We start from the raw sequence: 21,150 nt of genomic DNA on the forward strand, positions 1-21,150 counted from the left end.
GAGATGTGAAACTGAGACAGTAACATCTAGTGTGGTCTCACTGGGTCCGCGCCCTGTTTCACACACAGCTCTCACAATGGGATATGGAACAGCTGGAAGATTTACCTCAAAGACTCGTATTATTTTTATAACAGATTACTAATTGAGCTGGAGAATAATTCCCTCTGATAAACTGCATGTTCTGCAATAAATTATACATTTTCAATTATTGCTGAAACATACGGCTGATTATTAAACCAGGCGTTTCCCCTCGAACAATGATGTAGGAACCAATTATCCTGAGGAGATGATTCACTCAACAAGAGCATCATTAATATTTAGAAACAGGCTTGAATTTACATCTCAAGGACATATTCCCTACTGGAGATATTGGGCAGGGTTCAGACACAATGGGACATATTCCCTACTGGGGATATTGGGCAGGGCTCAGACACAATGGGATATATTCCCCACTGGGGATATTGGTCAGGGCTCAGATACAATGGGACATATTCCCCACTGGGGATATTGGGCAGGGCTCAGACACAATGGGACATATTCCCCACTGGGGATATTGGGCAGGGCTCAGACACAATGGGACATATTCCCCACTGGAGATATTGGGCAGGGCTCAGACACAGGGGTCAGGAGCTCCAGTGAGTGTTTATAAACATTCGACCTCCCTCCTCACATCTATTACTGTGTCTAATTTTACAAACACTGCCACCCCTTACGGTGCGACACTGGGAAGCAGCGAGTTTTGTGGTTTACGTGTCCTGACCTTTCCTGTTCAGTCCAGCAGTTTTACATCTCCTCACAGTTCCACGAAATGCAACTTATCAGACTGTTATTCCATCCCCATATCTCCTCCTTCACCAAGCCCGCCCACTTTCACCTCCGTGATATCATCTGTCTCTGCCACTGGCTCAGAGCTGAACAGTTAGTCCCACTCTCCTGCTCCTTCCCCATAGCCCTGTACATTTCTCCTTTCCCAGTATTTATCCAATTCCCTTTTGAATGTTATTATTGAATCTGCTTCCACCTCCCTTTCAGGCAGCACATTCCAGATCATAAAAACTCGCTACATTAAAACATTCTCCTCATCTCCCCCCCCTTGGCTTTTTTGCCAATTATCTGAAATCTGTGTCCTCTGGTTACCGGCACTCCTGCCACTGGAAACAGTGTCTCCTTATTTACTCTTTCAAAACCCTGCATGGTTTTAAACACCTCATCAAATCTCCCCTTAACCTTCTCTGCTCTGAGGAGAACAATCCCAGCTTCTCCAGTCTCTTCACATAACTGAAGTCCCTCATCACTGGAAACATTCCAGTAAATCTTCTCTGCATTCTCTCCAAGGCCTTGTCATCCTTCCTAAAGTGTGGTGCCCAGAATTGGACACAATACTCTAGCTGGGGCCTAACCAATGATGTATAAAGGTTCACCATGACTCCCTTGCTTTTGCACTCAATGCCTCTGTTAATGAAGCAAATGTAGGAGTTTGGATGGAATTCACTTTGATAAAGGCCGTTCAGTGAGCGTCCATTCACAGCGCGACACACAACAGAGGCTGTCTCAGAAAGGCTTCTACTCACCAGTGTGCAGTACATCTCGGGGGTCTCTCCACACGTACTGTCGGAGGGATCTAAGCTGACCTTCAGTGACCTGGTGAGCAGGGCGGCCTCGGGATGGCAGGCCATGTAATCCCAACTCATGGCCTGGTCCCAGTGAAGCTGGGCCTTACACAGGTCGTAGTGACCCCAGGATTGGAAATGCTGCACGGCGAAAGACAGGGCCACCCAAAGGGCCTGAAGGGGCAACAAACCGGACAGACACATCGCTCCGACTGGACCCGCTCAGAGAGGGGCCATCTCGGTCCGTCTGGGGGTGATTCAGGGGGGCCCTGCACTGACTGGACCCGCTCAGAGAGGGGCAAACTTAGTCCGTCTGGGGGTGATTCAGGGGGGCACTGCACTGACTGGACCCGCTCAGAGAGGGGCAAACTTAGTCCGTCTGGGGGTGATTCAGGGGGGCACTGCACTGACTGGACCCGCTCAGAGAGGGGCGATCTCTATGCTTGCAGATGTTCCAGGTGTTGGGATTCCAGCTGTTTTCCCAGCATTGCTAGATGTTCTGGACGTTGGGATTCCAGCTGTTTCCCCAGTTGGTGCAGATGTTCTCGATGTTAACATTCCAGCTGTTTTCCCACTGTTGCCGCAAATGTTCCAGGTGTTGGGATTCCAGCTGCTTTTCCAGTGTTGGTGCAGATGTTACAGATGTTGGGATTCCAGCTGTTTTCCCAGTGTTGGTGCAGATGTTCCAGGTGTTGGGATCCCAGCTGTTTTCCCCCCAGCTGCCCGCTGTGTCAGACAGATGCTCTGATTGGCTGATCATTCAGTACTGGGAGCCAACGTGATGACTATCTCCTGACCAGAGTCTGTTTCCCATCGATCATCTCTTCCTTCTGCCATCAGTTCCCTGTGAGGAGAGAAATATAATCAATGCATTTCGGAACAGATGCTGCTCCTGACCTTCGACCCCACCCTCCAACTCCGCCTCCCATTAGCTGTAGCGTTACACAGAAATAATCACCAGTTGGGAATCACTGCAACCAATAGGAGGTGGCTAAATCACTCTCGTTAATATACCAAATGAAACAAATGAACAATTATGTTATTTTAGTGATGTTGGTTGAGGGATAAATATTGCTCAGGATACTGGGGAGTACTCCCCTGCTCTTCTTTGAAATAAAGCCGAGAGATCTTTGATGTGAAGCAGAGAGGGCAGACGGGGCCTCGGTTTACCGCCTTGTCCAAAAGATGGAGTGTTTAACAGTGCAGCACTCCCTCAGTACTGCCCCTCCGACAGTGCAGCATTCCCTCAGAACTGCCCCTCCGACAGTGCAGCATTCCCTCAGTACTGCTCCTCTGACATTACTGCAGTCGCTCAGTACTGCCCCTTCAACAGTGCAGCACTCCCTCAGTACTGCCCCTCCGACAGTGCTGCACTCCGACATTGCAGCACCCCCTCAGTACTGCCCCTCTGACAGTGCTGCACTCCTTCAGTACTGCCCCTCCGACATTGCAGCACCCCCTCAGTACTGCCCCTCCGCCAGTACTGCACTCCCGCAGTACTGCCCCTCCGATAGTGCAGCACACCCTCAGTACTGCCCCTCTGACAGTGCAGCACACCCTCAGTACTGCCCCTCTGACAGTGCAGCGCTCTCTCAGTATTGCACTGGGAGTGTCAGCCTGGATGCTGGGCTCGAGTCTCCGGAGTGGGAGTGAGTCAGCTCTTTCAGCAACATCTATTCTCCTTACTCCATCATCTCACCTCAAGCTCAGAGCTCACACTGGAAAGGCAAAATTATTCTACTGCCTACTTTAAAAAGTCGCCCCTTTAAACACTGACAGATTCTGTGTTTGGTGACCCTCCCACAGCCTGTTTTATGACACAAGGTGTTACTCTGGGCTGTGACTGATCTACAGACTAGTAACGGGGATATTTATAATCTATTTTCTATAATGAATTCAATGAGCTTTTACAAACTGCTGCACTGCGAGCAGGAATAGTCTCTGAATGTCTCACTTCCTCCCCCGTAATGCTGTTCCCCTTCAGCTCGAGCATCACAATCCACAGTCACCTTCTGGGACTGACGTCACTCCTCCTGCTCAAACCCCAACACACACTCACCATCTCCAGTCACACCCCAACACACACTCACCATCTCCAGTCACACCCACAACACACACTCACCATCTCCAGTCACACCCCCAGCACACGCTAACCATCTCCAGTCACACCCCAACACACACTCACCATCTCCAGTCACACCCACAACACACACTCACCATCTCCAGTCACACCCCAACACACCCTCACCATCTCCAGTCACACCCCCAACACACACTCACCATCTCCAGTCACACCCCCAACACACACTCACCGTCTCCAGTCACACCCCCAACACACACTCACCATCTCCAGTCACACCCCCAGCACACGTCAACCATCTCCAGTCACACCCCAACACACACTCACCGTCTCCAGTCACACCCCCAACGTCTCCAGTCACACCCACAACACACACTCACCATCTCCAGTCACACCTGATTTACGCTCCTGTGAAGCGCCTTGGGATATTTTACTGGGTTGAGGCGCTCTATAAATGCAAATTGTTGTATAATGTGTTCCTTCATCGTACAGATTGCTGCAGCGCTCCGATACAATGCACAGCTCTCCTGTACAATGCCTGCAATCCTCAGATACAATGCACTCTTATCCAATGGAAGATTGCTGTTCTAGAATGCACACAGAATCGTCCTCTCCAATTCTCCAGCCCTCCGATACAATCCACACAGGAACCTGCCTGATCCCCGCGCCAAGCCGCCAATCGCTGCTGCAAACAGCAAGGCGATCCCGGGAGATCCCGGGACAGAGTCTGACTCACTCTGGGGGAGATCAGCGAGCTCCGGGCGCGGCGAGATCCCGGAGACAGCTCCGCATTGCTCAGCAACAAGTCCAAGAGCCTCCTCAATGGACCGGAGGAGTTTAGCACAGAATCTGCCCTCAAGGGGAAGGAAGGAGGGAGAGGGAGAGGGGGAGAGGGAGAATGAGGGGGAGAGGGAGAATGAGGGAGGGAGGGGGGAGGGAGAGAGGGGGGAGGGAGAGAGGGGGGAGGGAGAGAGGGGGGAGGGAGAGAGGGGGGAGGGAGAGAGGGGGGAGGGAGAGAGGGGGGAGGGGAGGGGGAGGGGGAGGGGGAGGGGAGGGGGAGGGGGAGGGGAGGGGGAGGGGGAGGGAGAGAGGGAGGGAGAGAGGGGGGGAGGGGGAGAGGGGGGGAGGGGGGGGAGGGGGAGGGAGAGAGGGGGGGAGGGGAGGGAGAGAGGGGGGAGGGGAGGGAGAGAGGGGGGGAGGGGGAGGGGAGGGAGAGAGGGGGGGAGGGAGGGGGAGGGGGAGGGAGAGAGAGGGGGGAGGGGGAGGGAGAGAGGGGGGGGGAGGGGGAGGGAGAGAGGGGGGGGGAGGGGGAGGGAGAGGGGGGGGGAGGGGGAGGGAGAGAGGGGGGGGAGGGGGAGGGAGAGAGGGGGGGGAGGGGGAGGGAGAGAGGGGGGGGAGGGGGAGGGAGAGAGGGGGGGGGAGGGGGAGGGAGAGAGGGGGGGAGGGGGAGGGAGAGAGGGGGGGAGGGGGAGGGAGAGAGGGGGGGAGGGGGAGGGAGAGAGGGGGGGAGGGGGAGGGAGAGGGGGGGGAGGGAGAGGGGGGGGGAGGGAGAGAGAGGGGGAGGGAGAGAGGGGGGGAGGGGGAGGGAGAGAGGGGGGGAGGGGGAGGGAGAGGGGGGGGGGAGGGAGAGAGAGGGGGAGGGAGAGAGGGGGGGAGGGGGAGGGAGAGAGGGGGGGAGGGAGAGAGGGGGGGAGGGGGAGGGAGAGAGGGGGGTAGGGGGAGGGAGAGAGGGGGGGAGAGGGAGGGGGAGGGAGAGAGGGGGGGAGAGGGAGGGGGAGGAGAGAGGGAGGGGGAGGGAGTGAGGGAGTGAGGAAGAGGGAGGGGGAGGGAGAGAGAGGGTGGGAGGGAGGGAGAGAGAGGGTGGGAGGGAGGGAGAGAGAGTGAGGGAGAGGGAAAGAGGAAGAGAGAGGGAGAGGGAGAGTGAGAGAGAGGGGGAGAGAGGGAGGGAGAGGGAGGGAAACAGAAAGAGAGTGAAAAAGGGAGAGGAGAGAGATTGAGGGAGAGAAAGAGAGGAAGAGAGGGAGGGGAGAGAGAGGGAAGGGAACAAAAGAGAAAGAGACAGAAGTGAGGAAAGGGAGTGAGAAACAGAAAGAGAAAATTTGATTGAGAGAGAGAGAAATAGAGAAAGAGAAAAGGGAAAAAAAAACGAGAGAGAGAGATCGCGATCACGAGACTCAGAGAGAGAAAACTGAAATCTCAATCCAGGGGCTCAGACTGGGAACGTCGCCCCAGCTCAGCATTCCGCGCGGTCCTAAAGCCCGCCAAGTTATCTACCCAAATCCTTTAACACTCGTCTGTCCCAATCAAAACGAATCGGATATTCAGCACGGTTGTGAACTGTGAAAAGTATTCTGCTGTTACTTATGTAAAAAATTCCACATGAAATGCGGTACTGACAGATTTAATAATATGAGGGAGGGGAGCTGACAGTCAGGGTGGAGGTCAGATGTCTTCACTGCTTTAGGGATCTATCCTGTTGCTGTTTACAATGTTCCCGGGAGAGCTGAATAATATCCCATCTGTACAGGTCTCTGGGGAAAGAGCAGGGAGTGGGACTGATTGGATCGCTCTTTCAAAGAGCCGGTACAGGCCCAATGGGCTGAATGACCCCCTCCTGTGCTGTCTGATTGAATGGAAGGATTAAACACATAAACCTTGGGGTGGGGGGTTCATGGACACATCGGCCTGCAGCATTTAACTCGAGAAATGAAGGCAATCCAGCCCATTCCCCATCCCATAATATCCCCCTGCCTCTGTCCAGTCCATTCCCCATCCCATAATGTCCCTGTGCCGGGCCCTTGGACCTTCTGAACCATTACCCACCCCTCCTGATCTGGGACATCCGCAGATTTCCCGCTCCGAAGCCTCAGTGACCAACACAGCCAGTGCCCGGATCGCAGAGACTCGCCGAATAAACTTCTGTCCTTCAGGCATCTCAATTGTTGCAGCAGCAACTCCTCAGCCCGTCAATCCGGATCAGAGCGTCGCCACACACCCAGGTCGAGTTGCTTCGGATCGCTGGCTGGACCATCGACTCGATCAAACTCTCGGCCGTGCGGTTAGATACGGTGAAAGGAATTCTCTCCCAAACTCTGCTCCACACTGTTCCCCCAAGGAACACTGTACAACAATCAACGTGTCCGTTTGATAAACCCCAGAACAACACAAGCAATAGCTCGCCATTTATTTATATTTAGAGAGACTTCTGTAAACTGATCCTGAGATTAGATTTAAAAGATATCTGAGGACAAAGAAATCGATCCAAATATAAACAGACCTTCAAAATTCCACACTCTGCTGTCACTGAAATAAAACTGGGATCTCTGCAACGCCTCGATTTTCAAATTCTCATCTTTGTTTTCAAATCCTTCCAGGGCCACGCCCCTCCCTCTCTCGGAAACCCATCAAGCCCTGCACCCCTCCCGATCTCTGTAACCTCCTCCAGCCTTACACCTCTCCCTATTTCTGTCACCTCCTCCAGCCCTACAACCCTCCTTATCTCTGTAACCTCCTCCAGCCTTACATCTCTCCCTATTTCTGCAACCTCCTCCAGCCCTACACCCCTCCTTATCTCTGTAACCTCCTCCAGCCCTACACCCCTCCCTACTTTTGACAAGGTCCGGCAAAAGAGATTGGTGTGCAAAATCAAAGCGCATGGTATTGGGGGTGACGTGGATAGAGAACTGGTTTGCAGACAGGAAGCAGAGAGTCGCGATAAACGGGTCCTTTTCAGAATGGCAGGCAGTGACTAGTGGAGTGCCGCAGGGCTCAGTGCTGGGACCCCAGCTCTTTACAATATATATTAATGATCTGGATGATGGAATTGAGTGTAATATCTCCAAGTTTGCGGATGACACTAAACTGGGTGACGGTGTGAGCAGTGAGGAGGACGCTTATAGGTTGCAGGGTGATTTGGACGGTTAGGTGAGTGGGCAAATGCATGGCAGATGCAGTATAATGTGGATAAATGTGAAGTTATATATTTTGGGGGCAAAAACACGAAGGCAGAATATTATCAGTGGTGGCAGATAGGAAAAGGGGAGGTGCAACGAGACCTGGGTGTCATGGTTAAACAGTCACTGAAAGTGGGCATGCAGGTACAGCAGGCGATGAAGAAGTCAAATGGTATGTTAGCCTTCATAGCTACGGGATTTGAGTACAGGAGCAGAGAGGTCTTACTGCAGTTGTACAGGGCCTTAGTGAGGCCTCAGCTGGAATATTGTGTTCAGTTTTGGTCTCCTAATCTGAGGAAGGACCTTCTTGCTATTGAGGGAATGCAGCGAAGGTTCACCAGACTGATTCCAGGGATGGCTGGACTGTCGTATGAGGAGAGACTGGATCAACTGCGCCTTTATTCACTGGAATTTAGAAGGATGAGAGGGGATCTCATAGAAACGTATAAGATTCTGACGGGACTGGACAGGTTAGATGCGGGAAGAATGTTCCCAATGTTGGGGAAGTCCAGAAACAGGGAACATAGTATTAGGATAAGGGGTCGACCATTTAGGACTGAGATGAGGGGAATCTTCTTCACTCAGAGAGTTGTTAACCTGTGGAATTCCCTGCCACAGAGAGTTGTTGATGCCAGTTCATTGGATATATTCAAGAGGGAGTTACATATGGCCCTTACATTAAGGGGATCCAGGGGTAGGGAGAGAAAGTAGGAAAGGGGTACTGATGGAATGATCAGTCATGATATTATTGAAAGGTGGTGCAGGTTCGAAGGGCCGAATGGCCTACTCCTGCACCTATTTTCTATGTTTGTATTTTTCTACCTCTGTTACCCCTTCCAGCCCGACACTTCTTCCTATGTCTGTAACCTCCTCCAGCCATACACCACTTCCTATCTCTGTAACTTCCTCCAGCCCTGCACCCCTCCATATCTCATAACCTCCTCCAGCCCTACACCCTTCCCTACCTCTATAACCTCCAGCCCTATACCCCTCCCTATCTCTGTAACCGCCTCCCCCCCAGCCCTATACCCCTCCCGATCTCTGCAACCTCCTACAGCCCCAGACCCCTCCCTATCTGTAACCTGCTCCAGCCCGACACTCCTCCCTATCTGTAACCCCCCTCCAGCCCAGCATCCCTCCCTATCTCTGTAACCTCCTCCAGCCCTACAACCCTCCCTATGCCTGTAACCTCCTCAGCCCTTCAACCCTCCCTATCTCTGTAACCTCCTCCAGCCCTATACCCTCCCTATCTCTGTAACCTCTTCCAGCCCTACACCCTCCCTATCTCTGTAACCCCCTTCCGCCCTACACCCCTCCCTATCTCTGTAACTTCCTCCAGCCTTACAAACCTCCCTATCTCTGTAACCTCCTCCAGCTCTACACCCCTCCCTATCTCTGTAACCTCCTCCAGCCCTACACACTCCCTATCTCTGTAACACCCTTCTGCCCTACACCCCTCCCTATCTCTGTAACCCCCTCCAGCCCTACATCCTCCCTATCTCTGTAACCTCCTTCCACCCTAAAACTATTGTTGCCCATAAAAAAAATTCCGGGCCGCGCGACCTTTTCAAGATACCATGCATGTGCAGCCGTGCACCTTCCAGGGGAGTGGGGGACTGTGCTGGGATACTGGGCTGTGTCCCACAGGGGAATGGGGGACTGTGCTGGGATACTGTGTCCCACAGGGGAATAGAAACATAGAAAATAGGTGCAGGAGTAGGCCATTTGGCCCTTCGAGCCTGCACCACCATTCATTAAGATCATCGCTGATCATTCACCTCAGTACCCCTTTCCTGCTTTCTCTCCATACCCCTTGATCCCTTTAGCCGTTAGGGCCATATCTAACTCCCTCTTGAATATATCTAAGGAACTGGCATCAACAACTCTCTGCGGTAGAGAATTGCACAGGTTAACAACTCTCTGAATGAAGAAGATTCTCCTCATCTCGGTCCGAAATGGCTTACCCCTTAACCTCAGACTGTGTCCCCTGGTTCTGGACTTCCCCAACATCAGGAACATTCTTCCTGCATCTAACCTGTCCAATCCCGTCAGAATTTTATATGTTTCTATGAGATCCCCTCTCATTCTTCTAAATTCCAGTGAATTTTAACCTAGTCGATCCAATCTTTCTTCACATGTCAGTCCAGCCATACCTGGAATCAGTCTGGTGAACATTCGCTGCACTCCCTCAATAACAAGAATGCCATTCCTCAGATTCGGAGATCAAAACTGGACACAATATTCAATGTGTGGACTCACCAAGGCCCTGTACAACTGCAGTAAGACCTCCCTGCACCTATACTCAAATCCCCTCGCTATGAAGGCCAATATGCCATTTGCCTTCGACATCGCCTGCTGTACCTGCCTGCCAACTTTCAATGACTGATGTACCATGACACCCAAGTCTCATTGCACCTCCCCTTTTCCTAATCTGCCGCCATTCAGATAATATTCTACCTTCATGTTTTTGCCACCAAAGTGGATAACCTCACATTTATCCACATTAGACTGCCATGCATTTGCCCATTCACCTAACCTATCCAAATCACCCTGCAGCTTCTTAGCATCCTCCTCACAGCTCACACCGCCACCAAGCTTAGTGTCATCTGCAAACTTGGAGATATTACTCTCAATTCCTTCATCTAAATCATTAATGTATATCGTAAATAGCTGGGGTCCCAGCACTGAGCCCTGCGGCACCCCACTAGTCACTGCCTGCCATTCTGAAAAGGATCCATTTATCCCGACTCTCTGCTTCCTGTCTGCCAACCAGTTCTCTATCCACATCAATACATTACCCCCAATACCATGTGCTTTAATTTTGCATACCAATCTCTTGTGTGGGATCGTGTCAAAAGCCTTTCGAAAGTCTAAATACACACATTCACTGGTTCTCCCTTGTCCACTCTGCAAGTTACATCCTCAAAAAATTCTAGAAGATTTCTCAAGCATGATTTCCCTTTCATAAATCCATGCTGACTTGGACCAAGTCACTGGTCCTGCTTTCCATCTTTCATCTTTAATAATTGATTCCAACATTTCCCCACTACTGATGTCAGGCTAACTGGTCTATAATTTCCCGTTTTCTCTCTCTCTCCTTTTTTAAAAAGTCGTGTACATTAGCTGCCTTCCAGTCGATAGGAATTGATCCAGAGTCGATAGACTGTTGGAAAATGATCACCAATGCATCCATAATTTCTAGGGCCACTTCCTTAAGTACTCTGCGATGCAGACTATCAAGCCCCGGGGATTTATCGGCCTTCAATCCCACGAAGTGCAGTGAGAGAGGATTAAACACTCACAGTGACAATTCCATTCTCATGTAAATTTTGGGATTAATTCAATCTGCAGTCAGTGATAGAGAGTAACCAGGTTACCATCAATCTGCAGTCAGTGATCGAGAGTAACCAGGTTACCATCAATCTGCAGTCAGCGATCGAGAGGAACCAGGTTACCATCAATCTGCAGTCAGCGATCGAGAGTAACCAGGTTACCATCAATATGCAGAGCTCCAGTCACAAGCCGAGCTCTCAAGCAATGAATATTTGCTGTTAAGGAATGAATTATTTATGGTCTGGAACTCTGAGTATAGTCACATTGCATTTTTATCACATGAGAATCTGGAGTTTTTTTCATTCCTCTTGTGCTCCTGAAGGTGAAGGATGTTGGTGCTGAGACAGAAACACATCCCCATTTCAACACCCAGTGTCGGCATCAAACATTCCCAAGGCAGGTACAGCAGGGTTAGAGACAGAGTAAAGATCCCGCTATACTGTCCTATTAAACACTCGCAAGGCAGGTACAGCACGGGTTAGAGACAGAGTAAAGCTCCCTTTTTCGTGTTCCATCAAACATTCCCAGGGCAGGTACAGCACGGGTTAGGGACAGAGTAAAGCTCCCTCCAAACTGTCCCATCAAACACTCCCAGGGCAGGTACAGCACGGGTTAGGTACAAAGTAAATTTTCCTCTCCACTGTCTCATCAGACACTCCTAGGGCAGGAACAGAATGGTTTAGATACAGAGTAAAACACCCTCTACACTGCCTCATCAAACACTACCAGGGCAGGTACATAATGGGGTTAGATATAGAGTAAATCTCCCTCTCCACTCTCCCATCAAACACACCCAGGGAGGGTACAGCAGCGGTTAGGTACAAAGTAAAACTCCCTCTACACTGTCCCATCAAACACTCCCAGGGCAGGTAAAGCAAGGGTTACATGGAGAGTAAGGTGAAACAGGCTCAAGGGGCACAATAGCCTCCTCCTGTTGCTATGTAGCCAGGGATGGGCAATAAATGCCAGCCTTGCCAGCGACGCCCACATCCTAAGAATGAATTAATGATGATTGCCTGTTGATTTCCCGCTACACACACCGTGATTTCCCTGAATCACTCCGTGTTATATTAGTCCCAATCCCCCAACTCCCAGCTCTGCTCAATTCACAGGATTTACAGCGACAATAAGACAGTAGGCCATTTGGCCCCTCGAGCCTGCTCCTCCATTTAATAAGATCATGGCTGATCTGATCATGGACTCAGCTCACTTACCTGCCCGCTCCCCATAACCCTTTATTCCTTTATCGCTCAAAAATCTGTCTATCTCCACCTTAAATATATTCAATGATTCAGCCTCCACTGCTATCTGGGGCAGAGAATTCCACAGATTTACAACCCTCTGAGAGAAGAAATTTCTCCTCATCTCAGTTCTAAGACTATGTCCCCTAGTTTTAGTTTCCCCTATGAGTGGAAATATCCTCTCTGCATCTGCCTTGTCAAGCCCTCTGATTATCATATATGTTTCATAAAAATCACCTCTCATTCTTCTGAACTCCAATTTATATCGGTCCAACCTACTCAATATTTCCTCATAATTCAAACTCCTCATCTCCGGAATCTAGTGAACGTTCTCTGAACAGCCTCCAATGCAAGTATATCCTCCCTTAAATACGGAGACCAAAACTGTACGCAGTACTCCAGGTGTAGCCGCACCAATACCCTGTACAGTTGTAGCAGGATTTCTCTGCTTTTATATTCCATCCCCCTTGCAATGAAGACCAATCTGTAAACAGGGCGAGATAAATGAGCAAAGCTCGATGGAATTCGATCCTCGATGGACAGCCCGATCTATCAAAATAAGAACTTGGAGAATTGAGAAACGCAACGGGAAACATCAGCTGAGGCTGAGACCCGGGGGCAGAGCGGAATCTGAAATCTGCCGTCAATTATTGTCCGTCCCCAGGGAACAAAGGCAGTCGTTTCACTCTGAGCGAGAACCAGGTCTGAAACCCCCACAGCTCTGAGCCGCAAACAGTAAAGAAAGAAAGGACTTGCATTTCTATAGCGCCTTTCACCTCCTCAGGATTTCCCAAAGCGCCTCACAGACAATGAAGTATTTTTGAAGTGTAGTCACTATTGTAATGTAGGAAACGTGGCAGCCAATCTGCACACTTTAAGATCTTCATCAAGAATGCAGTGGGATCTTATACATTTAACTGAAAAGACAGGTGGGACCTCGGTTTAACATCTCATCTCAATAATGGCACCTCTCAGCACTCCCTCAGTACTGCTCCTCCAACAGTGCAGCACTCACTCAGTACTAAGCCTATGACAGCGCAGCGCTCCCTCAGTTCTGAGCCTCCGACAATACAGCTCTCCCTCAGTACTGCCCCTCTGACAGTGCAGAACTCTCTCAGTACTGCCTCTCTGACAGTGCAGCACTCTCTCAGTACTGCCACTCCTACAGTGCAGCGCTCTCTTAATACTGCCCCTCTGAATCCAACATTCCCTCAGTATTGCCCCTCCTACAGTACAGCTGGGTGTATTGCACTGGGAGTGTCAGCATTAATTATGGGATTAAGTGTCTGGAGTGGCTCTTGAACCCACGACCTTCTGATTCAGAGGTGAGTGTGCTGCCCACTGAGCCATGGCTGACACCTAATTAATGCCAAACTCACTCTTTCCACCACCGACGCACTGTGGCTGCAGAGTGTACCATTTACAAACGCACTGCAGCAACTCGCCAAGGCTTCTTCCTTTCAAACATTCCCTCCCTCACAGCACTGTGGGAGAACCTTCACCACACGGATTGTGTCAAAAGTCTAAATACACACATTCACTGGTTCTCCCTTGTCCACTCTGCAAGTTACATCCTCAAAAAATTCTAGAAGATTTCTCAAGCATGATTTCCCTTTCATAAATCCATGCTGACTTGGACCAAGTCACTGGTCCTGCTTTCCAAATGTGCCGCTATTTCATCTTTAATAATTGATTCCAACATTTTCCCCACTACTGATGTCAGGCAAACCGGTCTATAATTCCCCGTTTTCTCTCTCCCTCCTTTTTTAAAAAGTAGTGTAACATTAGCTACCTTCCAGTCTATAGGAACTGATCCAGAGTCGATAGACTGTTGGAAAATGATCACCAATGCATCCACAATTTCTAGGGCCACTTCCTTAAGTACTCTGGGATGCAGACTATCAAGCCCCGGGGATTTATCGGCCTTCAATCCCATGAAGTGCAGTGAGAGAGGATTAAACACTCACAGTGACAATTCCATTCTCCCGGGTAGTGTGGGATTAATTCAATCTGCAGTCAGTGATCGAGAGTAACCAGGTTACCATCAATCTGCAGTCAGCGATCGAGAGTAACCAGGTTACCATCAATCTGCAGTCAGCGATCGAGAGTAACCAGGTTACCATCAATCTGCAGTCAGCGATCGAGAGTAACCAGGTTACCATCAATCTGCAGTCAGCGATCGAGAGTAACCAGGTTACCATCAATCTGTAGTCCGTGATCGAGAGTAACCAGGTTACCATCAATCAGCGATCGAGAGTAACCAGGTTACCATCAATCTGCAGTCAGTGATCGAGAGTAACCAGGTTACCATCAATCTGCAGTCAGTGATCGAGAGTAACCAGGTTACCATCAATCTGCAGTCAGTGATCGAGAGTAACCAGATTACCATCAATCTGTAGTCAGAGATCGAGAGTAACCAGGTTACCATCAATCTGCAGTCAGCGATCGAGAGTAACCAGGTTACCATCAATCTGCAGTCAGTGATCGAGAGTAACCAGGTTACCATCAATCTGCAGTCAGTGATCGAGAGTAACCAGGTTACCATCAATCTGCAGAGCTCCAGTCACAAGCCGAGCTCTCAAGCAATGAATATTTGCTGTTAAGGAATGAATTATTTATGGTCTAGGAATCTGAGTAAAGTCACATTGCATTTTTATCACATGAGAATCTGGAGTTTTTTTCATTCCTCTTGTGCTCCTGAAGGTGAAGGATGTTGGTGCTGAGACAGAAACACATCCCCATTTCATCACCCAGTGTCGGCATCAAACATTCCCAGGGCAGGTACAGCAGGGTTAGAGACAAAGTAAAGATCCCGCTATACTGTCCCATTAAACACTCACAGGGCAGGTACAGCACGCGTTAGAGACAGAGTAAAGCTCCCTTTTTTGTGCCCATCAAACACTCCCAGGGCAGGTACAGCACGGGTTAGATACAAAGTAAATCTTCCTCTCCACTGTCCCATCAGACACTCCCAGGGCAGGAACAGAATGGTTTAGATACAGAGTAAAACTCCCTCTACACTGTCCCATCAAACACTCCCAGGGCAGGTATAGCAAGGGTTATATGGAGAGTAAAGTGAAACAGGCTCGAGGGGCACAATAGCCTCCTCCTGTTGCTATGTAGCCAGGGATGGGCAATAAATGCCAGCGTTGCCAGCGACGCCCACATCCTGAGAATGAATTAACGATGATTGCCTGTTGATTTCCCGCTACACACACCATGATTTCCCTGAATCACTCCGTGTGATATTAGTCCCAATCCCCCAACTCCCAGCTCCGCTCATTTCACAGGATTTACAGTGACAATAAGAACATAAGAACTCGGAGCAGGAGTAGGCCATTTGGCCCCTCGAGCCTGCTCCTCCATTTAATAAGATCATGGCTGATCTGATCATGGACTCAGCTCACTTACCTGCCCGCTCCCCATAACCCTTTATTCCTTTATCGCTGAAAATTCTGTCTATCTCCACCTTAAATATATTCAATGATTCAGCCTCCACTGCTATCTGGGGCAGAGAATTCCAAAGATTTACAACCCTCTGAGAGAAGAAATTTCTCCTCATCTCAGTTCTAAGACTATGTCCCCTAGTTTTAGTTTCCCCTATGAGTGGAAATATCCTCTCTGCATCTGCCTTGTCAAGCCCTCTGATTATCATATATGTTTCATAAAGATCACCTCTCATTCTTCTGAACTCCAATATATATCGGTCCAACCTACTCAATATTTCCTCATAATTCAAACCCCTCATCTCCGGAATCAAGCTAGTGAACGTTCTCTGAACAGCCTCCAATGCAAGTATATCCTCCCTTAAATACAGAGACCAAAACTGTATGCAGTACTCCAGGTGTGGCCTCACCAATACCCTGTACAGTTGTAGCAGAATTTCTCTGCTTTTATACTCCAGCCCCCTTGCAATAAAGACCAATCTGTAAACAGGGCGAGATAAATGAGCAAAGCTCGATGGAATTCGATCCTCGATGGACAGCCCGATCTATCAAAATAAAACTAGGAGAATTGAGAAACGTGACGGGAAACATCAGCTGAGGCCGAGACTCGGGGGCAGAGTGGAATCTGAAATCTGCCGTCATTTATTGTCCGTCCCCAGGGAACAAAGGCAGTCGTTTCACTCTGAGCGAGAACCAGGTCTGAAACCCCCCAGCTCTGAGCCGCAGACAGTAAAGAAAGAATGGACTTGCATTTCTATAGCGCCTTTCACCTCCTCAGGATTTCCCAAAGCGCCTCACAGACAATGAAGTATTTTTGAAGTGTAGTCACTGTTGTAATGCAGGAAACGTGGCAGCCAATCTGCACACATTAAGATCTTCATCAAGAATGCAGTGGGATCTTATACATTTAACTGAAAAGACAGATGGGACCTCGGTTTAACATCTCATCTCAATAATGGCACCTCTCAGCACTCCCTCAGTACTGCCCCTCCAACAGTGCAGCACTCCCTCAATACTAAGCCTATGACAGCGCAACGCTCCCTCAGTTCTGAGCCTCCGACAATACAGCTCTCCCTCAGTACTGCCCCTCTGACAGTGCAGCACTCTCTCAGTACTGCCTCTCTGACAGTGCAGCACTCTCTCAGTACTGCCCCTCCTACAGTGCAGCACTCTCTTAATACTGCCTCTCTGACTCCAACATTCCCTCAGTACTGCCCCTCTGACAGTGCAGCACTCTCTCAGTATTGCCCCTCATACAGTACAGCTGGGAGTATTGCACTTGGAGTGTCAGCATTAATTATGGGATTAAGTGTCTGGAGTGGCTCTTGAACTCACGACCTTCTGACTCAGAGGCAGGAGTGCTGCCCACTGAGCCATAGCTGACATCTAATTAGTGCCAAACTCACTCTTTCCACCACCGGCGCACCGTGGCTGCAGAGTGTACCATCTACAAACGCACTTAAGCAACTCGCCAAGGCTTCTTCCCTTCAAACATTCACTCCCTCACAGCACTGTGGGAGAACCTTCACCACACGCACCGCAGTGGTTCAAGAAGGCAGTGCACCACCACCTTCTCAAGGCCGGCTAGAGATGGGTAATAAATGCCGGCCTTGCCAGCAACGCCAACATGCGGAGAATGAATGAAGTGATTCTCCCTCCTGCCTGCCCTCTGTCTGTCCTGCTGTGGGTGTCAGGAACAAACCATCGATTTTCTCCACATTCACAGAGAATGTTAATGAATGAAATGACTGCCCTGATATCGGCATCCCAGTAACATCAGTCACTGCTCCTACAGTGCAGTTTACATTGAATTAAAAGGCTGGTGTTTAATTATAAATATGTCAGTAACACATGAGTAGAGAAATAGCAGGATAGAGCAGATGAATACATGGCTTGGTGCAGGAGGGAGGGCTTCAGACCCTTGGGACATTGGGATCGGTTCTGGGGGAGGGGGGACCTGTACAGGCCGGACGGGTTACACCTCAACAGAGCTGGGACTAATTTCCTTGTGGGTGACCTGGGGGGGGGGCGGGGGATGGTGGATGGGGGGGCGAAGTGGGGGGGTTTGCTCGCGCTGTTGGGGAGGGTTTAAACTAATTTAGCTGCGATGGCCACCAGGATGTGTCATTAGTCATGGAGGCCGGGTCATTGAATATATTGAAGGTGGAGAGACACAGATTTTGAACGATAAGGGAGTGAAGGGTTATGGGGAGTGGGCGGGGAAGTGGAGCTAAGCCCAAGATCAGATAAGCCATGATCTTATTAAATGGCAGAGCAGGCAAGAGGGGCCTGCTCCTATTTCTTATATTAGAAAGGAGAAACAAGGTGCACAAAGGATTGGGGAGACAGATAGCACTGGAGTAAGAAATATTACGGTATTCGGTAGGGTCAGACTAAGAGAGAACACAAGAAGGTGTAAGAGCGGTTTACAGTGCATGTGTGTGAATGCATGAAGTGTGGTAAATGAGGTTGGTGAGCTGCAGGCACAAATGGACAGATGGGAATATGATGTTGTGGCGATAACGGAGACCTGGATCAATAAAGGGCTGGATTGGGTATTAAATATTCCTGGATATAAGGTGTTCAGGAAAGATAGGGAAGGAAAGAAAGGAGGTGGGGTGGCAGTATTGATTAAGGAGATTATTACAGTGCTGGAGAGAGAGGATGTCCTGAAGGGGTCAAGGACAGAATCTATTTGGTTCGAGTTGAGAAACACTAGAGGTGCCATTACACTACTTGGTGTATTCTATAGGTCACCAACTAGTGGGAAGGATATAGAGGAGCAAATTTGCAGGGAAATTACAGAGAGGGGCAAGAACTATAGAGTAGTGATAATGGGGGACTTCAACTATCCTAATATAGACTGGGATAGTAATAGTGTAAAGGGCAGAGAGGGCAAAGATTTTCTGAAGTGCGTTCATGAGAACTTTCTTGAACAGTATGTTTCTGGCCCAATGAGGAAGGAGGCATTGCTGGATCTGGTTCTGGGAATGAGGTGGGTCAAGTAGAGCAAGTGGCAGTCGGGGAGCCTTTAGGGAACAGTGAGCATAGTATTATAAGGTTTAGACAGGGAGCAATCTAGAGTAAAAATACTTAATTGGAAGAAAGCCAATTTCAGTGGGTTGAGACTGGATCTTGTTATGTTCAGAATAGAGTAATGTGATTGAGTACTGTAGACGTGAGTAAGTGTGACCTTAGTCTCTTTATTCTAACTCCAGAGTGTTGGAACAGCATGGGAGGCCTGCTTATATACAGTGCTCCCAAGGGATGCTGGGATTCCTTGGGACTCCAACAGACATGCTCTCTGGTGGCGGTAGAATGCTGGTTACATAGGGTTGCATATATAACATCACTCCCTCCCAAAGTCAATCGTACACTTATTTACAGGGTGAGACGATCTGGGGCTTTTCGTTCCCTCGTTAATCACCTCGGTACAAATGCAGGTGCAGGTGAGTTGGTTGGTTCTTCACTGGGTTGCTGCGCAGCTGGTCTTGCTGGGCTGCAGAGGGTGATGAGTTCAGCTTCATGGTCAACCGTGATATCGGTTGCCACTTGTGTGTGTGTCGTAGGATCGAAATTGGTGGTGTCCTCTTCAGGTTGCTTATTGGTTTCTGTGAATCGCAGTTTGTTTTAGTCCAAGTGCTTTCTGCAAGTTTGTCCATTTGCAAGTTTGACCTGAAACACCCTACTCCCTTCTTTGGCTACGAGAGTGCCAGCAAGCCATTTTGGACCATGTCCATAGTTGAGTACAAATACAAGGTCATTGACCTCAATATGGCGTGACAAACTTGCGCGATCATGGTACATGCTTTGTTAATGCCGCCTGCCCTCGACATGATCATGGAGATCAGGGTGGACTAGAGAGAGCCTTGTGTTCAGTGCCCTTTTCATGAGCAGTTCGGCAGGGGGAACCCCAGTGAGAGAGTGGCTTCTGGTAGCTGAGCAGGACTCGGGACAGGCGGGTCTGCAGGAAGCCTTCCGACACGCGTTTCAAGCTTTGCTTGATGATTTGGACTGCCTGTTCTGGCTGGTGATTGGATGTAGGCTTGAACGGGGCAGATGTGACAAGCTTGATCCCATTGCAGGTCATGAATTCCTTGAATTTAGCGCTGGTGAAGCACGGCCCATTGTCGCTGACAAGGACATCAGGCAGGTTGTGTGTGGCAAACATGGCTCGTAGGTTTTCGATGGTGGCAGTGAATGTGCTTACAGACATTATTACACACTCAATCCACTTTGAATAAGCATCCACAACAACCAAGAACATTTTGCCTAGAAACAGGCCAGCAAAGTCAACGTGGATTCTAGACCACGGTTTGGAGGGCCGTGACCACAAACTTAGCGGTGCCTCCCTGGGTGCATTGTTCAGTTGAGAGCAAGTGTTGCATTGGCGCATGCAACACTCCAAATCTGAGTTGATGCCGGGCCACCACACATGGGATCTGGCTATTGTTTTCATCATTACTATGCCTGGGCGAGTACTGTGTAGGTTGCATATGAATGTTTCCCTGCCTTTCTTGGGCAAAACCACGTGATTACCCCACAAAAGACAGTCCGCCTGTATGGACATTTCGTCTTTACTCCGCTGGAACGGCTTGATCTCTTCATGCATCTCCACTGGGACGCCGGACCAGCTCCCATGGACAAGGGACAGTAAAGGATCCTGGCTGGCCCAGTCCTGATCTGGTGGGCCGTAACGGGTGACTATTCATTTTCAAATGCATCGATCACCAAGAGCGAGTCTGCAGGCTGTGCCATTTCCACACCGGTGATGGGCAATGGTAGCCGACTGAGGGCGTCAGCGCAGTTCTCTGTGCCTGGCCTGTGACGAATTATATAGCTACATGCAGACAGCTTGAGTGCCCATCTTTGGATGCTAGCAGAGGCATTGGTATTGATACCTTTGCTCTCTGAGCATAGCGATATGAGCGGCTTATGGTCAGTTTTTAACTCGAACTTAAGCCCAAACAGATAGTGATGCATTTTTTTCACCCCGTAAACACATGCCAGAGCTTCTTTTTCAATCATGCTGTCGGCCCTTTCGGTCTTCGCATAAGCGACCGATTGCAATGTTCCCAATTCGTTTGCTTGTAACACACACCCCACCCCATACGAAGACGCATCTCAAGCTAGCATTAACGTTTACAAGGATCATACAGGACAAGCAGTTTGTTTGAACATAACAGATTTCGGGCTTACTCAAAGGCAGTCTCTTGTGATTTCCCCCATAAACAGCCATGTCCCTTGCGTAGCAACATGTGTCGAGGTTCTAGCAAGATGCTAAAACTGGTTAGGAAATTACCAAAATAATTGAGGAGTCCCAGGAACGACTGCAACTCCGTCACATTCTGTGGTCTCGGCGTGTTCTTGATGGCCTCCATCTTGGCGTCAGTGTGTATGATGCCACATGCCACGATTCTTCTCCCTAAGAACTCAACCTCTGTCGCCAGGAAAACATACCTCGAGCGTTTAAACGATCTAGCCAAA

The 21,150-nt window shown here is 49.7% G+C and overlaps 1 protein-coding gene across 2 annotated transcripts in view; it reads right to left on the bottom strand.

The window, feature by feature from the left end:
• Nucleotides 1–1,949, bottom strand: part of LOC139266961 (netrin-G1-like) — a 36,487-nt gene extending 34,538 nt beyond the window's left edge. For both annotated transcript variants that reach the window (XM_070884598.1, XM_070884599.1), the window contains exon 1: nucleotides 1,572–1,949. In XM_070884598.1, coding sequence (XP_070740699.1) covers nucleotides 1,572–1,814 — 243 coding nt within the window. In that variant the 5' untranslated portion in view covers nucleotides 1,815–1,949. The remainder of the gene's footprint in view (nucleotides 1–1,571) is intronic.
• Nucleotides 1,950–21,150: the final 19,201 nt, after the last annotated feature.

Source organism: Pristiophorus japonicus, chromosome 7 (genome assembly GCF_044704955.1).
Source record: "Pristiophorus japonicus isolate sPriJap1 chromosome 7, sPriJap1.hap1, whole genome shotgun sequence".
NCBI classification, from domain to species: domain Eukaryota; kingdom Metazoa; phylum Chordata; class Chondrichthyes; family Pristiophoridae; genus Pristiophorus; species Pristiophorus japonicus.